Source organism: Gavia stellata, chromosome 4 (genome assembly GCF_030936135.1).
Source record: "Gavia stellata isolate bGavSte3 chromosome 4, bGavSte3.hap2, whole genome shotgun sequence".
NCBI lineage: Eukaryota > Metazoa > Chordata > Aves > Gaviiformes > Gaviidae > Gavia > Gavia stellata.
Genome location: NC_082597.1, coordinates 61,729,184 through 61,748,471, shown reverse-complemented (window position 1 = coordinate 61,748,471; position 19,288 = coordinate 61,729,184). Strand labels below are relative to the sequence as shown.

The 19,288-nt window shown below is 36.6% G+C and overlaps 1 protein-coding gene across 1 annotated transcript in view; it reads right to left on the bottom strand.

The window, feature by feature from the left end:
- Positions 1-19,072, bottom strand: part of SLC41A2 (solute carrier family 41 member 2) — a 54,407-nt gene extending 35,335 nt beyond the window's left edge. The window contains exons 1-5 of the mRNA XM_059816662.1: positions 18,494-19,072; positions 15,664-15,771; positions 9,554-9,625; positions 8,545-8,689; positions 5,168-5,314 (exon numbers count right to left, since the gene is read on the bottom strand). Of these exons, the coding sequence (XP_059672645.1) occupies positions 5,168-5,314; positions 8,545-8,689; positions 9,554-9,625; positions 15,664-15,771; positions 18,494-19,048 (1,027 nt within the window). The 5' untranslated portion in view covers positions 19,049-19,072. The remainder of the gene's footprint in view (positions 1-5,167; positions 5,315-8,544; positions 8,690-9,553; positions 9,626-15,663; positions 15,772-18,493) is intronic.
- Positions 19,073-19,288: the final 216 nt, after the last annotated feature.

The following is a 19,288-nucleotide window of genomic DNA, read 5'->3' as shown; positions in this document are numbered from 1 at the left end:
TAATCATCTAGTTTGGAGAACTCAGATGCTTAATGTTTTACTCCCTGTGCAGGGTATCTACTGTGACATACTGTTCAGTGCAGTGCCACTGAAAACAATGCAACCTCTAGTAGGAATTAGAGGTAAATTGGAAATATACTACTTCAAAGCAACTGGTAGGAACCTGAAAGTAATAATGTGAATCACACAATTTGTCTTCTCAACCTGGATCCAGCATGCATAACACATAAATGCATATATTTAAGCCATGTCCTGTGAGAAAAAAGGAAAGCTTTAAACAAAGTCTGCAGATCATTACTGACAAATGACAAGCAACACAGACTTCCACGTTTAATATACTGGGTCTTCCTATTCCAGAGCATTCCCTGTTTTCTGGTCGAGGAACCGAAGCCGGGTCCCAGTGACAGTCCTGGGGAGCCCTCTAGTGCTTTCCCCCAGCTATTTAACACAGATCCACAGATACAGTTCTTTTAAGGGAATTGTTAAGGCAGAAAGACTGTTAAACTTTTACTATTTAAATCCCCATGCTTGATGGCTTTGCCATTATTTTCAAAACACTCAGATGGACTTTTAAGAAATTATATATATATATGATGGTGGCCAAATTTGGCCCTAGTAGAGGTAAAAATGCTACAGTGCTTTTCCCCTGCCTCTTCTGGGTATGCCATGAAGCATCATTATCAAACCAAAGGCTGAGCACTGGTGTACAGCTTTGTTACAGACAAGCATAAAGCTTGTACATAACTCAGTCCAGTCTCCTTATCTGAACACAACTCTTCCCACACAGAGAGAAGCCAGAAACTTACACTTTTGTTTCAGTACGTTTGAGTGGTTAGGCTAACAAACCATAGGGGAAAATAGCTAATTCAGAATACAGTTCAGAGGTGAATCCCACCCGCTTAATTACCAGCCCTGCGTGTTTCTTTAGAACACTCCCATTATGCTTGTTATTCTAGCACTGAGAAAGCAGAGAAATGACAGAAAGAACATAAGAACATCTGTGCTGGGTGAGGCCAAAGGTCTCATCTAGTTTAGTACCCTATGCCTAACTATGGTCAACAGTTCAGGCTTGTGGAAAGAAGGAAAGAAAATGACAAGTTTAGAGTGATGCTTCTTTCAGTGTGCTCTGCCAGCTTCTGCTGCTGTTTGCCTCAGGGATTTCATGAATCAAGTTTCTGTCTGCATCTGTCTGTTCAATACTCCTCAATGGATTCTTCTCTGATTAATTTATCCAAATAGTTTTCTAAAATCACTTTGGTCCTCTTAATACATCATGGCAGTAAGTTCCACATCCCAATCGCTTATTTTTAACCTGTTGCCTAATCATTTTCTGTATGCCTCTTCCCTGCCACTCACAACTTTATATACCTCTCCTGAGCTGAAGCTACTCTGTACTTTTATTCCTTGTTACTAGTTCGTAGTTCAAATACATGCACCTTGGAAACTACACATTTCCAAGGGCTTTGTGGTATGTTCTTACTTTAGAAAGACTCTGTTTCCTAAGAGAAAGAAATACAAAGTCATTGAAAAAAATATAAAGAGCAGAAGCAGCCATTTTAGTGGTAACTAAATAATTACATATATCACCAAAAGAGAAGTATTTCCAGAAGACCATATAGAAAGCAAATTGGGAGTAACTCTTAGAAGCGTACTCAAGCACACTAATCCTCCTATATGTGTGGGATCTGCTTTTCAACTGCAGTGGCTGACTAAAATTTGAGTAGCAAAGGATCAGCTCAAGCTGGCCCCACTTCTTTTTTTATTCCTCTGAGATACATTAGGCCATCTGGAACTAGAGATGTAAATTTCTGGAAATATGTGAGAGGAAGAAAGAAGTCCAAGTTTCTTTCTCCATCTTCTTTTTGGGGTTGAGGGGGTTTTGTTTGGTTTTTTTAAGATTTAAAAAAAAAAGTAAAAAAAAAAAAGTATGTTTTTGGAGAAACAGAAATATTAGTAGTAATTATTTACTCCTTTAAAAAAAAGAAACATATTATCTATAATTTATATAAAGCATAGGAAGCAGTACTAGATATATAAACAAAATAATACAAGTTGTTTATTTACAAATGACAAATGTACCTACTATTAAAATCCAGTTACTGTTGAAATACCAGCACATGTAACTAAGTTTTGCCTGTGGCCACAATTAAAAAAAAAAATGGAAAAGAGTAGAGGAAGCTGTTTAAAAACAGTAAGACTCATTATTAATGATTTACTGTCTTTGAGTCATATGGGTTCAACTTAGGCAATTATATAGAGAACATTACAATGCAAATAAATAAGAAACTAATATTTGTAGGGAAAAGATTTAGGAAACAAATGAAAAATCACTGGCATATTCATTATAATGTAGTTTACAAAGCAAAATTTTAAAAACCAAATGAAGTTTGACCTACAGGGCATAAATTTCTAAGAAACTTAATTTGAAATACTTATTAACATTTAAAGCCTGAAGTCTAGCATTAATTATTTTAAATCAGACTTGGTCCTGACTAGAATAAATTTTAATCATAACCCTACCCCCAAATCTAATCTCAGTGTTAACCCAAATTTGGCAACCTCTTCCGACTCCACACCTACCCAGATAGCAGATATATGCCAATAATCCTAGCTCACTCTCTCCTAGCTACCTCCTTTCCATCTAGCTGGTATACGAACTTCCCTGGCATGCCACTGACTAGCATAAACCGTAATTTTGAACTAAATTCCAATCAAACCTATCAGTTGTTGGAACCTGAAATCTATTTTAAGCAGAATAACCTAATGTTTCAGTCTAGTAAGATTTTTGGGCATAGCAATAAATCTAGATAAACAGTCTCTAATGAGCTAAACTCTAATTATTATCCCAGCCCTAGCATTAGCTAGACACCAAATTTCATGAGACTAGAGGCTTCGTCTCTGTTTTTCTCATCAGGAGAAAAGAAAGAAGAGAGGTTAAAAAAAAATCTTTATCATTTTTCTTTTCACTGTAAGTTTATAAACTTCCTTAAAAGAAGTATTTAAAGGAATTATTTGAGAAATAAGTTATTTTATAAGAATATAATATAAAGTATTTAAATATAGTATGAAATAAGCAATACAATTTAAGTTTTAACAAAAACATAGAAAATATAAAGAATGGCTGTATTGCACACTAATACATTTAAGCTGACATCATGCCAACACTCTCTAAATATGAAAACCCAAATACTGAAAATATAAAATCATCAGCTGAAAACTAAGAAACAAAATGGCAAGTCACACCGATGTAGCTTGAGTCATATTAAATACCTTTTCTGACTGATGTTGTAATACTTACACAGAACAGCTCAAATTTTTACATAAAAAGGCTTGAACAATGAGCATAGATGTACAGAATTTATGTGGTGATGTCAACATGTCTTGTAAAACAATTATGGACAACACAAAATTTGGCCTGTGGTATACTATACTATAATTGTCTACAATTATGTCTTTTAAAACACAATATACTTTAAATATTTTCTATGGAAGGAGACAGCTGCAGCAATAATTTAATTTTAAATATTGTTCTAAACATTCTTCTCCTCCTGTGAGAAAATAGCTTCACACTTTTTGTTTCTTCATGGGGGAGACGAAGAAACAGGAAGAAAAAGAATGATTTTTTAGTTCCTCATTCTCATTTTCCAAGCTCACATCTTCTCTGTGACAATCAAGCATTTCATTACGTAGGCTAATATCTGAGCTTCTAATAGTAATAACTATAGGCATATTCATTTTTAGCAGACATTGTGATGATGAACCTTCTTCAGTGGTCTGCTCCTTTAAGAGAGTAGGATTTAGACAGTACAGGTCCTAGAAATCAGAAACACAGTTTCAAAGGGACTATAGAAACATGCAAATAACTAACAGAAGAGAAGAATTGCAGATTGAAAAAAAGTCATTCATAAGAAAATAAGTTTTCAGCTGTTTACGCGTAATTCACGTGTTCATAGCTATTGGTGGGAAAGTAAGTAAACAGTAAAAAACTGTCATCAAGAAGCCAGACAGAATTCATGCATGAAGTAGGATTAGATCATTGCCCTCTGTAGTCAGTAGTCAGAGAAGACCTCTCCTTTGCTGCTTAGCTATTCAGAGTGGTTATACATTTTTTCATCTTTCATGGCAGAACTGCTGTTCTGAAGAAAGCTACAGCTAAATTAGCAGATGTATGTTTGAAATATAGTCAACAAATTTATAAGACAAAACAAAGAAAACAGAAGAGAGCAGGGACATTATTTGGAGAAGCTGGAAATGGTTACTTCATTTACTGAAAAGCAGAAGGAAACGCTGGTAAAATCAAGCACAGGCGCAAGGAACGGGAGAGAGACATGGAAGTGCCACACTGTGAGGGAAACAAGAGATAGGAAAGAGCTGAGGAAACTGGTATTGGAAGCTGGAGTAGGGGAGATGAGGAAAGAAGAATGTATTGGAATGGCAGCTGGAAAGCACTTGGAAGGAATTAGAAGGAAACTCATAATAGTCTTTGCATAACTCATTTAAAAGCCATAGCAATCACAAAGCACAAATCTATCTAAAATTAGGCTTCACTTCTTTGAATATTTGTTGTAGACTTGCTATTGTTACTCAAATTACTTAAATTATTTTTATTTCGATTTCTGGACATAGCTGCAGCTCAACATATATTTGAATGGTGTCTAAAACCACACCCTAACAAAAAAAACCTCTCAAAGCAGAACTTCTCTCCCAGCAGCTTATCAAGATAGCCAATTCAACTCCTTCCTCTTAGTGCAAGGGGAGAACAATTCCAAAGGGCTCTGGGAAACAAATATTTGATTTAGGGGTGGGCATTCAAGAAAACTTGGATGAAGCCAGCTTCCCTCCCCCACACAAGAAAGAAGAGTAAATTCAGCAACTAGTTTCCCATTCATATACCAATTGATTGTGATACTGTGAGAGTCTTTCAGATATTAGTAGATTGTGCCAAGATTGTGGTTAGTGACTTCTATCATCTTAAAAAAAAAGAAAAGAAAAAAAATATCATGGCATAATGTTGCAACCCAAGATTTATCATTCAATGGCATAAATGTTGACAAAAAAGTCAGTCAGACTAAAAGGTTTTCTAAACCTTTCCCTCCCTGCTTTCTCCCCACCCTCCTAACCCAAAAGAGGTTCCTAAGGAGACATACGCACTTAGAGACATACTTACCAAGGCAAGTATAAAGACCCTGACTTATCCATGCAAGTATAGCAAGAGTGATAAGATCTCCAAAACTTGCTGCTATAGGAGTGGCAACATTGTCAGGATTAATACCAGTCTTCTTTGATCCAACAATAACTCCAACCATTATTATACCTAGAAGAACAAAGAAGACAGTACAGTAACCATATCTACCATTGTAACTCCACAGAAAATTCCAAGATAATGGCAATTCCAAACTTCATAAATAGGAAGTCAGTGCTTTTGTCCCAGGATGATTGTTCTTCCCACCTGACTGATGTCTGTATTTAAGTTTTAGCCATTTTTAGAAATGAGGTTATATATTAAAAAAAATAAAATACAGTAAGCACACACACACAAAAAAAAATCAAGAACTTTCTGTACAATAAACTATTTTGCTTATGATTAGAATTAGCACTATTGAAATTGTAAATCAGCCATTTCCTGAAGAAAAAAAATACGCATTTCTACACCCTATTAACTTTAGCTGTCTGAAATTTAAATTAAACTAGGCTGAAAACAACATAAGATTAAATACTTTGACATCTGATATTGTGCAAGATCTCCAGTCATGGACTTAGCACCAAACATCAAGAAGCTATATCATAAATTAAAAACAAGACAAGAGATGAAAATGTTACTTGCTGTACAGTTAAAAAATTTTAAATTAGGAAAGTTGGTTTCTATTTTTTTCCTATAAACAGCAACACTAACTTTTTAAGAGGCATTTCCTAGCAGAATGCAGGTGGCTACTAAAAATAAAATTCACATTGTTATAAACAGTCTTCTTTGGCATAACCTGAGTAATTTCCCTCTCATCATGTAACACACATAAGAGCTTCAACTGTGTATACTAACTTTTATGTTATTTTAAAGAATTTTTGAAAAATTGGTATTATAATTTTCACATATTTTAGCAATATTATGTATTGTAGGCTACATTAGCAGTTCACTTTCAGAGAAACTGCCTGAAGAGTTACACTCCATGAAATTCTCAAAAGAAAGAACTGAAATGATCCTGTAGGATCACAATATTTCAAAAGCACCTGTTTCACGTGTAGGAGGATGAAGCTTAGAAAGTAACTTCCTGTGCTGGCTCGTCACCAGATAACAACGAAAGTTTCTCTTCATGTCCAAATTATATATAAGAAGTGGAAAAAAATGCACTCATGTTCCCCAGTTCTCTTGCTGCTCTTAATTCTATGCATGATCAAACTCAATGGTTTTGTAGTCCCTGAAAAAAGTGTGCGCTCTTAACTCCATGCAAAACTTCAACAATTTGGTAATTTTCACATAAGTAAGCATACCAAATTAGTAAAAAAAGAAAGTTAAACATTTTACTTGACTTATTAAGACTACTGACTATGTATTCCCACTAAGAATATGTCACAAGTAGTGGTACATTTTTTCCCCCCTCATGTCTATTAGGTACCTTCTTTTAAGGTTAAATGTTTCCTGACAAATGGGAAGAGAAGATTAAATTCATCGCGCCATATGGCTCCAGAGAGACATTGGCACTGTTTGTAGAGGGGGACTTGAACTTGGCCCAAACCCTTCACATAACAAGCCGATTTGTTCACTTCAGGTACAAAGCAGAGCACAAACTAACATATAAACAGCATGGGCAACCAGGGAGTTTGGATTCAGCTCAGCTAACATCTAGGCTCACTTGAGCTTAATTACAGATAAGTTCTACTTGTTTAGTACTAAGAAAATATTTTGTACATTAATGAATATAGAAAGCAGGGGAAAAAAGTTCTCCATCATATTAGGTAAAATCTAAAAACCATACTTTTTGTTTTAGATATCACAGAATCACAGAATCACTACGGTTGGAAAAGACCTGTAAGATCATCAAGTCCAACCTGAAAAAAAAACAAAACAAAACAAAAAAAAAAAAAAAACAAACAAAAACAACCCACGCAAGCCAACCACCACACAACAACAACAAGGCACAACACACCAAAAACCAACCCACCCAACACCACACAGCACCATGTCCATCAAGCTACATCCCACAATGCCACATCCACACGCTCTTGAATACCTCCAGGGAGGGTGACTCTACCACCTCCCTGGGCAGCCTATTCCAATGTTTCACTACTCTCTCAGTAAAGAACTTTTTCCTAATATCTAGCCTGAACCTCCCCTGGCGCAACTTGAGGCCATTTCCTCTAGTCCTGTCACTAGTCACTTGGGAGAAGAGACCAACACCACCTCTCTGCAACCCCCCTTCAGGTAGTTGTAGAGAGCGATAAGGTCTCCCCTCAGCCTCCTCTTCTCCAGGCTAAACAACCCCAGTGCCCTCAGCCGCTCCTCATAAGACTTGTGTTCCAGACCCCTCACCAGCTTCGTCGCCCTTCTCTGGACACGCTCCAGCACCTCCATGTCTTTCTTGTAGTGAGGGGCCCAAAACTGAACACAGGATTCGAGGTGCGGCCTCACCAGCGCCGAGTACAGAGGCATGATCACCTCCCTGCTCCTGCTGGCCACACTATTTCTGATACAAGCCAGGATGCCGTTGGCCTTCTTGGCCACCTGGGCACACTGCTGGCTCATATTCAGCCGGCTGTCGATCAACACCCCCAGGTCCTTTTCTGCGGGGGAGCTTTCCAGCCACTCATCCCCAAGCCTGTAGTGTTGCATGGGGTTGTTGTGGCCAAAGTGTAGAACCCGGCACTTGGCCTTATTGAACTTCATCCGGTTGGTCTCAGCCCATCGATCCAGCCTGTCCAGGTCCCTCTGCAGAGCCTTCCTACCCTCAAGCAGATCAACACTCCCTCCCAACTTGGTGTCGTCTGCAAACTTGCTGAGGGTGCACTCTATCCCCTCATCTAGATCATCAATGAAGACATTAAACAAGACTGGCCCCAAAACTGAGCCCTGGGGGACTCCGCTTGTGACCGGCCGCCAGCTGGATTTCACCCCATTCACTACAACTCTCTGGGCTCGGCCATCCAGCCAGTTTTTTACCCAGCGAAGAGTGTACCTGTCTAAACCACGGGCCGCCAGCTTCTCTAGGAGAATACTGTGGGGAACAGTGTCAAAGGCTTTGCTGAAGTCCAGGTAGACAACATCAACAGCCTTCCCCTCATCCACTAGGCGGGTCACCTGGTCATAGAAGGAGATCAGGAAATGATCTCCAGATATGCTCAGGAGGTCATGCAAATCAAAACGTTTCAAAGAATATGACAGGAGAGGAATGGAATGTATGGAAACTGCAAAAGGGCATCCTATCCTCAGCTGTGTTTCAGATGCGTTATAGCTTACTGGCTTTACATTTTTAAGAAATAGCAACAAAATATACATTCAACATCCACAGAAAACTAAATAACTGTAAAAAGTAATATATATACTCCTTTTACCTTGTAAGAGAGAAGCTATGAAGGCAGTTGCTACACTGCTAGAACACAGAAGGATTGAATGATCAAAGCGGTATTTGCCCTCTGGAATCCAGCCCAATATAACTGCCGCCACTGCTGCCAGAAAACCAACTACTGTTGCCTGAACCTAGAAAAGAAAAAGACAGTGAACAATTCTTAAAATAATTGATAGACTTACGAGGACTACAGAATAATTTTCTGTTATTCTTTCCTCCTATCTACATTTATTTGCAAGGTGTAAAGGGAGCATGCTCATCTCTTTTGTAAAGATGATGCTAACCTTGGATGATCAAGAAGAAAAATCTTATGCCAGCAGAAAAGGCTTTACCAGCATTTCAGAGACTCAAGTAAAATCAGGGAAAAGACCTGAGGATTTACCAGGAGCCAAAGCTGAAATTCCTAAAGAGGCTCCTAAGGCCACTTAAAACACTGAAGTCACAGTATAAACATTTCACCTATTTTTTGAGCATGTTGTATTATATAACATACAAACATGAAATAGTTCTTAATCTTAAGAAATAGTTGTTTTGGCGAACAAACATGCCTCAAATGACCCAGCTATTTAAAATATTGTTTGTTGTCCAAAAGCTCCATCACATACTTCCTTTGAACATTGAATCCAATTCAAATACAGTACTGAAAACATTTGAGAGGTCAAATTTAAAAGGTTTTGCCAAACCTGAAATTTTTCTCTAATCATTCTCAGATCCTCCCTCAGAAAAATTAAAAAGGAAATACCCTTGGTACAGTCACAAAGAGTACTTTACCTCTTCTTCTGATAAATATAAGCTCATATTGTTTTAGAGAAGAACTACGCTGTTAAAAAAAAAAAATCAGTCATGTAAACATTATATGTTAAGTATGAGTCAGTGTAGTAGAGCTAGTTTCCCATTAACACTGTCCATCTCCATACTAACCAATGTTTGTGATGGACTTTTTCAATAACTTTGCTCACTTACAAGAGTTAATCAAATAAGTCCATTATATTTACCTGTTTTAAGGCCAAATTGCCAATTATTAGGTTCCATTTCTCAATGGGAGAATCCATTTTTCCAATATTTACCTGTCAAAATTACAAAAGAATTTCAGACATTTGGATTTAAAATTGTGGTACTTGAAAATGCACTAACAAGGCAGAAACCCACAAATAATTCAACTCATACAAAAAAAGAGACAGTTTGAAAGCAAGTTAAAACCAAGCTATACTTTTTTCAAGTCAAGCATTGCTGTTGATTTTAAATTGTACTTACACTATCTATCCAAAAGTAGCTAAACTTGATGCAGTTTTACATAGTAACTTGTTTAACATTAGCTTACTGTGCAAGATATACTAGCCACCTTACATTCCAGGAATGTCCAAGCACCAACAGTGATTAGATCAGTGGCGGGAAGGGAAACTTACCAGTATTCAGTGACTTTAGACTGAACTTGTTTTTATGGCCCTTAAATTTTATGAGCCAATAGAAAAATGTGTAGATACATGTGTGTGGACACACACACTCTCATGCAATTGTGTTACTTGATTGCAATGAAACTACCTGCACAGAGAAACTGCAAGTGCTTACAGAAGATCAGAAACCACATCTAATACTGTTTGGTATTCTAACTTTTCATTTATATAATACAGGTAGACTTATGATGCTGTAAATGATCTAAGTCCAGTCCTAAGGCAGTAGCTGGAAAGACAGCAAATAAATTATTCTAAGAAATGAAAAAGTACATACATACTCTTTTATAATGTGTTTCCTACTTTTACTTTTTTTTTTGGAGTGTACAGGACAAGATCTGATGAACAGTACATACCACTGCAGTATGACTATATTTAAAATCACTTCCTTTTTGAGATAACTGAACAATTTTTTACATGTTGAGCATAAATCTTAGTGGTTTCTCCCATAGAATACTAATTTATAAGATGACTTACTTCTCAAAACACAGAAAGTCTTATTTTTTTCCTCGTTTGATAATTTTTTTCCAGTTGGTTTTACTTCCATTTCTTTTCCACTTCGTTCCATTTTGTGTCAGTAGTGACTTGTGAGGAACAAAGTATTAAAAGAAATGCTAACTTAAAAACTTAGAAATATAATAAGACACTTTATCGCAATCTACACTATAAATATTTTACGGTATTCAAAGTACAGTGAAAGCTCTGCAAATACATGCATTAAATTTAAATATTACAGCAATATTTAAGTGCAGGTAAGAATATCCTTTGCAACCTTCTTAAATATATACGCTAAATGAACTAAATGGCAGGCTATGGAGAGCTTCACTCTTCTCCTTTGAAGACGTTTTTGAAAACTATCCAAAAAATCCCTGTTAAAACAGTAATCTTGCAAAATGCTTAATCCAGCCTAAAAGTGAGCTGCTGCCAAATGGCATAGTTCTTCTCTCCTCTGCTATCAGCTACACGTTCATGTTTTATTTTTTGAACCAGATCTACCAACTCCATGAGTGAGTTTACGGCAACATAAGTTTGCTTGCTGATTTGAGGGAAAATGCTTTTTTTCAGGGAGCAAAAAGGGGTTATCTTCTACAAAATTATCTGATCCACCACATGCAACCATGTAACCATGCACAAATGCTCTTAGCATTTGAAAGGGAGCAAAAGAGCAGGACGACTCCTTTCAGCTGCAGATTTCCATAAAGATCAAGTTTATTGTAATACTGTGGAATAGATGGACCTAAACAAAAATGTAAAGCCACATTGCTAATGCCTAACCCTGATAACACACAGTCAAAATGAGAGTCTGCATAAGTTTACAGGGATGACTGCATGAGTGGTGTTTTGGTGTTGGGTTGGTTTCTTTTACTTCCTCTTAAAAAAAAAGAAGAAAGAATAGGGAGAAAAGGCAACAGTGTGAACCGAAACAACGAGAGTGACTCAAACTACAGAACTAAGCTGAAGAATACAAAACACACAATATAAATATTGTGCCTGAATGGGCAGTTGACCTAAGTACACCTCACACAGTTACACCAGCACAGCAGGGCGGGGAGGGAGAACGGTTTAGGTTAACACGAACATCAAAGAGAAGTACAAACTATGCCCTGAGGTAGATTAAAAACACAGTCTTGAGACAGATTTAGTGAAATAACTGATTTTAAAGTGGATGGGAAATTATGAGTGACCAGCAACAAGCAGCTAAAGTAGGAATTTGGGCAACAAGATGAATGAAGGCGATCAGGCAAAACTTGAAACCAGATGTATTATGGATAACAGAAACTTGCTAACAAGACATTACTTTTTGGCTGACTACATAATTACAATGGACTAAAGAAAATTAGTTTACAGCCCAACAGCACAGACATGTCTACAAATTCAGATGCAACTATAAGCTGACAGAGCAAGAAGGGTATGAATTAGCTGCAATGCCATGTTAGAAATTTCCTCCTCAAAGGTAAAGCTATTCACAGGGCATAGTCTTGCATTTACTGTAAAGACAGTATCTGCTGGGGTGCCAGCTAGTGCAAATTTAGGTCAGAGAAAGGAAGATTAATCATACAACTGTCTCCAAATAACTGTTTAGATATGCTCTGAATTACTATACTCCTTCAGTTTTCACCTAGGATGAGGATGACAGGACCAAAGATTGGATGGCTAAAGAGAGTAGAGGGTCAATGAAATCTATGTGAAGAGTACAAATGTCAGAATAACCCCTTTCACAGAGATCTGAGAGAACTGGCATGTAAATTACAGGTTTAGTAGTAAGCTTTTTGATTAAACTCTCCAGTAAGGAATGATACAATATGACACAGCACCTGGTTTTAAAACCTGGGGGAAGAAGAGCAATCAAGGCAACTGTCCTGGAGTTCAAATTCATATCTGGCAACAACACCCAAGCTGTCACCTGTAAGAAGTTACATGTAGTATAACAGGTTTCCACAGTTTTTTGTGTTGTTTTTGTGTTGGTTTTTTTTAACTAACAATTAGAAGCATTATTGAGTTCTTGTGTACTTGTTTGCCTTTGCAGTAGCACTCTGGGGGATGTGGCTGGCTATCCACCAGCTCGCAGAGCTGTGCACGTTGCAACTGACATTGAGCATGAAAAAAGACACATAAGAGAAAGCTGGAAGGTTCTTTGCAAGATAAAAGCCATTTTTTTCTAGTTACTAGTTAGTTAGTAATACTAGTTATTTACTAGTTAGTATCTTGTTAGTATTATCCTGATAATGAATTATCTATACTGTTCTTATTTTGTACAGTATTGTTCTCTTAAGCCTCCACTGTGTTGTGCACATGTGCATACACACACACACTCTACAACATTTACTGATGAGCTCTTCACTAGCTAGAACAAATTAGAGTCACCACTGGCAAAAGAGAGAACGTTCACCAAACCATGACAAGCCTGTATCTGTTCCCTGTGAAGGACATCCAATGAACTTACAATATGACTAAGGAAGTTCCAGAAGGTATTTTAATCACCTGTGTAACTTAGTCTAGGGTCATGATTCTTGAAGAAAACAGGTCATACAAGGAAATCACAGGCATCAGAAAACAAACAAAACAAAAAACAACAAAAAAACCCCACAAGTCTGTTAATGCAAAGCTGGGAAATAGCTCAGTGCCATTGGTGCTGTGACTGTGACATCATGCAATGCCAAAGAAATTGGAAGTCACACACACCACATAGCACTGTCTGAAGAAATGTATACTTCACTGACTTCTTAGCCAATTAATTAACCTTCATGGTGGAAAGATGTGAACAGAGCTGGCTCACCTAATTTGGCCAAGACAGATATACAACAATTTCTGGGGTGAAAGGAAGCATTCATGGCATGCTTGAGTAAAAATCTCTGAAGCATCAGCTGATTTATGTCTTGGTGAGACTTAATGACAGTGGTAAGTGGCACTGGTAACACTCCTCAAGCTAAGACCTCTCAGAATGGGCTGTTTGAGTCTTGGTAGGAGCCTGGACTTCAAATGGCCAAACTGGCTCTGAAAAATCATGTTCAAGACATCTACAGATCATGTTATCACACAGTTACTGGGGTACTCTTAAGAATGCCACTTTGGACTGAGGGGAGTGGCCTGAAACTCATGATGCCAACTTTAGTTAACCACTGAACATGCAGCCAATGTTGTGGAAACTCCAGTATCCTTTATCCGTGTGTGTGAGAGGGGGATCAACTCCTTGACTTTTGGTAACAGTTGATGGATAATATGAACTGAAGTCAGGATTCCCAGTGCAGAAAAAAGGTCTGCATGACCCTTTTCCAAATGTCCCGAGAGCTGCGAGGTTCACAGATGAGATGGCATTGGTGAGGATGGGGAAATCAGCCATTGATTGGATCAGAGAAGTAGTTCTGGAGTCATGATCTGGCAAAGGTCACGAGCTCAACTGAGACAAAGAATTAAAGATCCCATTAACTGAAGCAGAAGTGGTGGAGCTGATTCTGACCCTCTTTTTTAAGCCTTCAAAAAGGCACTGGTAGATCTTGGACTTGGTGTATTTTTCACTATGCAGTACAAGCACTTTCAATCCTCAGGCCACAAACTGTACCAGTCAGGAACAAATTAAGCAACAGGTCAACACAAAAAAAAAGTAAGGGAAAAGACAAAAGTATTCATGCCTGACAGTAAAGGCAGTAAGGAAGGTTTAAACACAAAACAGTGTTAAGAAACAGTAAGAATACTCAGAAAAGTAAAAGCATCAAAATCAACCAGAAAACAAGACTGAATAACTAAGGCTGCCGTTGACAAACATATAAAGAAACATGTCAATTCTTATGTATGAAAGAATGGATATGGGGCAAAAGTAATGAATTTCTATAATGGGCATGACACAAGCAAACCTTCATAGGACTGCTAAGGCTATGTCCATCACTGTGTGCATTTGGGCAATAACTCAACATCATGTGGCAATCAAATTTATTAATGACAGAAAGCTGGGAGACCTTGTCAATATAAAGCATTGTAATATCATACAAAAACTGGATGACCTTGAGGATTACAGCAATGAAAACAGATTAAATTCAACAGTAGAAATGCAAGGTCATGCACTTATGGACTAATAATATTTCTGCCAGAAGATGGGAGTGACAGCTAGAAATAACACAAAAGGAGAAATACTAGGACACAGTCATTGATCACAAAGTAACTGTAAGGTCTAAATCTGACACTGCTAGGAAAATAAGCACATATAAACTTAGAAAGTTTCAAGAGCAATTTTTGAGAGAAATAAGGAAGTGCTATTCTACAAAGCCACAGTGAGGTCTCATCTAGAGTTATAGACACCTTTGTCCAAACATTTTCTAGAAAGATTAACTGAAGCAGGAACAGGCAGAGAAAGGGAGCCTTGCTGGAGAACAGAAAAATTATCTTACAAAGGAGAAACACTGCATAAGGCAGTGTCATACAGAGATACCCAGGTCAGGTACCACAAATAGTTTAGCCACGTTATTAGAACATTCTGTTCACGATAGTTATCCACACAGAGAAAAGATATATGGTAAGGTAATCTGGCTTCCTTAGGCTACAAAAAAATTGAAGGGATGGAATATCTCCTAAGATGCAGAGAAAAACTGACAAATACATTAGAAAGAAGACATAAGGAAAATCTAGTTATGCTATGTTACAGTGTTGACACACAAAAAAAAATAAGCACACCCAAAAAACCCCACCACCACAACAACAACACAAATAAAATTATTTAGCCACAAAGCTACAAAAGAGTTTCTTACATTTCATCAACAAAGGTCTGGAGTAGCAATGGGAGCAATGTTTCATTTTGGTGCCACAGAAACAGTCTTCAGAAAAACATGTTCAAAATGTACACATTTGGTTAGCCTATTCAAACCCCATCAAGGTCAAAGAGATCTGTCAACCTTACAGAACACACATGTAAATATAAAAAATCTACTTTATCTGTTCTGAATGATGACACAGAAGAGACCAAAGAAGTAAAATTTTGATATGTGGAGATTAGAAGAGGGTCGCCTTTTTAACTTTGCCAATTTAATAACAAATTTAAAGAGCCCCCATAACAGCCACATTAAGCCATAAACATAAAACACTTGTGTTCCAAATACTTGTTTTCCTTTTGAAATATTGACAACATGTATCTGAAGAGGGAAGGAGAAGAGAAAGTTACTCACAGCAGTTGACAGCCGGGATGCCAAGGTCATTTCCAAATTCCCTTTGAGACCAAGAAGTGCAGGAACCAATATAAAAACTTCAGTAACATTCTTGAACACATCCCAGTGCTATTTAAAGGATAAAGTGGGAAAAATTAAATTGAAAAATTCTCTTTAGACCATCTGCAAAGTATTAAAAAATTCTGTAACTCGTAACTTAAGCCTCTAAAAAAAAAAAAAATCAGTATTTTTATATTAGACTTAAAAGTCTAAAGCCAGAACTGTTATCTATGTAGATAAAATAAATTTATGACTGCATATTGCTACTTCAAAGATGAGAATACCAAAAGAAAAAGATAGAAAACTTGGCCTTAAAACAAACCTAGTTAAAAAAAAGTCATTAATTTGAAGGGGATTTTTTTATGACTTTAAAATAGTACCAGGTGCTATGACTGCCTTTAAATTCTGCTCTTACTTTACAATACTATTTTCATCTTTTCCCTTCTAGCTGTGTAGAAGCCTCACATAAAAACAGCAAGGAATTAGCTATCAAATGGACCAAGTCTGTAAGTGAAAAAAGCTTCTCTTAATTCTTTTACTTCTAAGTGTGAAATTTAGAAGAGTACAGTTTTCCAAAACCCAGGTCTTATAAAGCAAACAAAGACAAACTCTCCCATAATTCTGTGTGTGTGCTGAGTTCTCAGCACAGAAATGCTGTGCTACTTCAAACGTCTGTCAATCCATGTATTTAATTTGTAATCATCGATTTTAACTAAACTAAAATTAAAAAACCTGTAAATTGCCTTTGTATTCAGGAATTTACAATGATTTAATTATTAATTTAATTTTTAAAAATTATTCAATTCTCAAATGTAAACAAGATCTGAGAATTTCGTGTATGTGAAGTTACATATGAATTTACTACTGGGAAAGAATAGCCATGAAATGGTTTTTTAAAAAAAAAAGCTTAGAATGCTTTAAGCTTAGAATGCTTTGTTGTCTTCAAATTTTCATTTTCAAAACATGTTTTGTCACATTTCAATATCCTGCTGATATCACAGTTTAATGCTTAGTTTAAGGTGAAAAAAGGTAGTACTGACACTAGCTATTTATTTTTGCCTTTGTGTCACACATGGTGAGCTGGACTGGGAAACTAATAAAGATTAAAAGTAATATAGAAGGAAAAATCAAGATATATCTCAATCCAGCTCAAAAAACTGCTACACAAACACTTACATTCCCTTAAGGGAAGGAAGGCAAGGTGAAACATTGGGTTGAAAGCCAGTAGTGGCAGAAGGCACAACTGCCTCTTTTGGCTGATCATTATGCTGTATCACGAAGTAAATTATATATTAACAGAATACAAACAAAGCATCCATACAAAGAATAAATTGCTAAGATGTTAATGAACAAAGCACAAAATTGATGTAAAACACTGCAAACAAGCAGTAAAGTTTGCATGTCAATTTTTATTTTCCTTTTTCTTGATGTATAAAAGTGTCTTTTGATTGCAATTGATTGAAGTCCAAGCTTCCTTTACTCTCTCAAAATTTTGAGTGACAAAGATGGTCCCCTTACTCCTCTTTAAATTAACTTTTGTAAACTCTTTAAATGCAGCTAAAGAAAACCCTAAAGCTGAATGAAACAAAACAAAAAACAGATTAATTTCTCTACTGTCTTTCAGTTTGAATACTGTGGTTATTTAATATTTTTGAATAATTTTTTGTGAATCTACTCCTACAGGAAGATAGAATCCATGAGGTTTGTATTTATAAAAACTCTGTTTTCTAAAAAAACATAAATTAGGTAGGAAATAAAAGTAAATATAGCCTTCAAAATACAAGGAGAAGGCAAGGCAATAGGTTAGTCCAATAAACCTTTCTTAACCATTACTTTCTCCAGAATTTTCTTCAAATATCACTGCACAAATAACTATTTCATAGGGAACTGTTACTTTTAAGTCCACTGAAAGGCTGCTGACATCCACAATGGTGTTAAGCTAGGAAGCAGTCCTAAAGATGTTCCATATCAGTAGGGTCTTAGTGATATAATACTCGAAAACAGGTTTTTAAAATATTATTAAACTTAAATCTTAAAATTCAGAGAAAGTTCTATTTTATCTTAACCCTGAATAACTATCATCAGTTAAATCTGCAACCACAAACCAAAATAATCCGGCTTCTCTGGACCTACTACGATTATATTTCAAGGTGGACATCAATTTGCAGCCCTGTTCACACCACTCACGTTTGTAATTCCAAGTGTTCAGTATACCTAATGTTATACAAAAACGTCACTTACATACACCTGAATATTCAAACAAGCTCTCAATCACTTCATATGAATTTCATATGACATATGAGTTTAATGCACATTTTCATATACCATATGCATTATCATGGACCAAATCTACACAGTATTTCAGAAATTGCATAGAGTGGAATCACACAAGGAGATGAGATAATGCAATAAATTTCTCTAATCTTTTTAAACTCCTATGTATTGTGGCATCAAGGTTAATTACAGCTTCCACCTGACTATGTATACATTTACTAGTGTGAACAGAATTTTGCATCATTACTATATTTCTATCCTTAGTTAAAGCAGAAGGTAACAGTTTTATTCACCAGCTCACTGTGGCTAAACGACAACACTTACCAAGACTCGAATGACTCCAAGTTAAACATTGGAACTGTTTAAGATGAGACTTGGGGAAAAGGCGTTCATAGTAGCAGAACCATACACAGACCTAATTACTCCTCAATATTGTAAACATCTACAATACCATGGGTTAGAATTATTAACCCCACAGACTACCTGTTAAAAAAAATCTTCCAAAGCAAATACCAACCTGTACAATATCCAAAACCATGCCAGCAGAAACCGTTCCAAATCCTGCTAGCAAAAAAGGTACAAGTATCTGTAATGCCATAATACTACTAGATTCTTTGGGTTGTTTTCTACTCCCTTCCACAATGATATCTTCATTACTGTCACTAGATAGGTTGTCTTCCTGCAACATGGCATCTGTTTCTGAAGCGTCCATTCCATCACAGTAATTATAACTGGTAAAATCACCATATTTAGGGCTACAGCTAGATGGGCCGTGTCCATTACTACCATGAAAACTTGGTTCTGAGAAGTGATGGTACTCTGTGTGTTGTTCAGACCTAACATTAAAATTGTGTCCTGCCTGTTGTAATCCATCTTGCCAGACACCATTGACTTTTTTGTGTCTTTCATCCTGGTTTATTTGGTAAACAACAGGAACCATACTCAAAAGCAGTCTCAAAAATTTATCAGACTGAATTGTATTAAGATTTATGGTCCAGTTTACAAAACCTTCTCTGTCATGAACTTTGCTATTCGTTTTGGAGATGGTAGATCTGCCTTTACAGTTAGTCATAGTGCTACAGAAGCACAGGTTGAAAAGCACTTTGTTCTTCAGACGTCAGTGAAGAAATCTTGTAGATGAGTCATCAAGTGCCACGCTGATTTTAAAACAGACAAACCAAAATGATCCTTTTTTGCATGCAAAAATATTTTTTCATTGATCTCAGATCTTCAACAATTCCATAAGCAAGACTGGATCTGCAAAAAAGTAAGAAGTATATATTCAAGCTTTAAAATATTTTAACTTTACAGA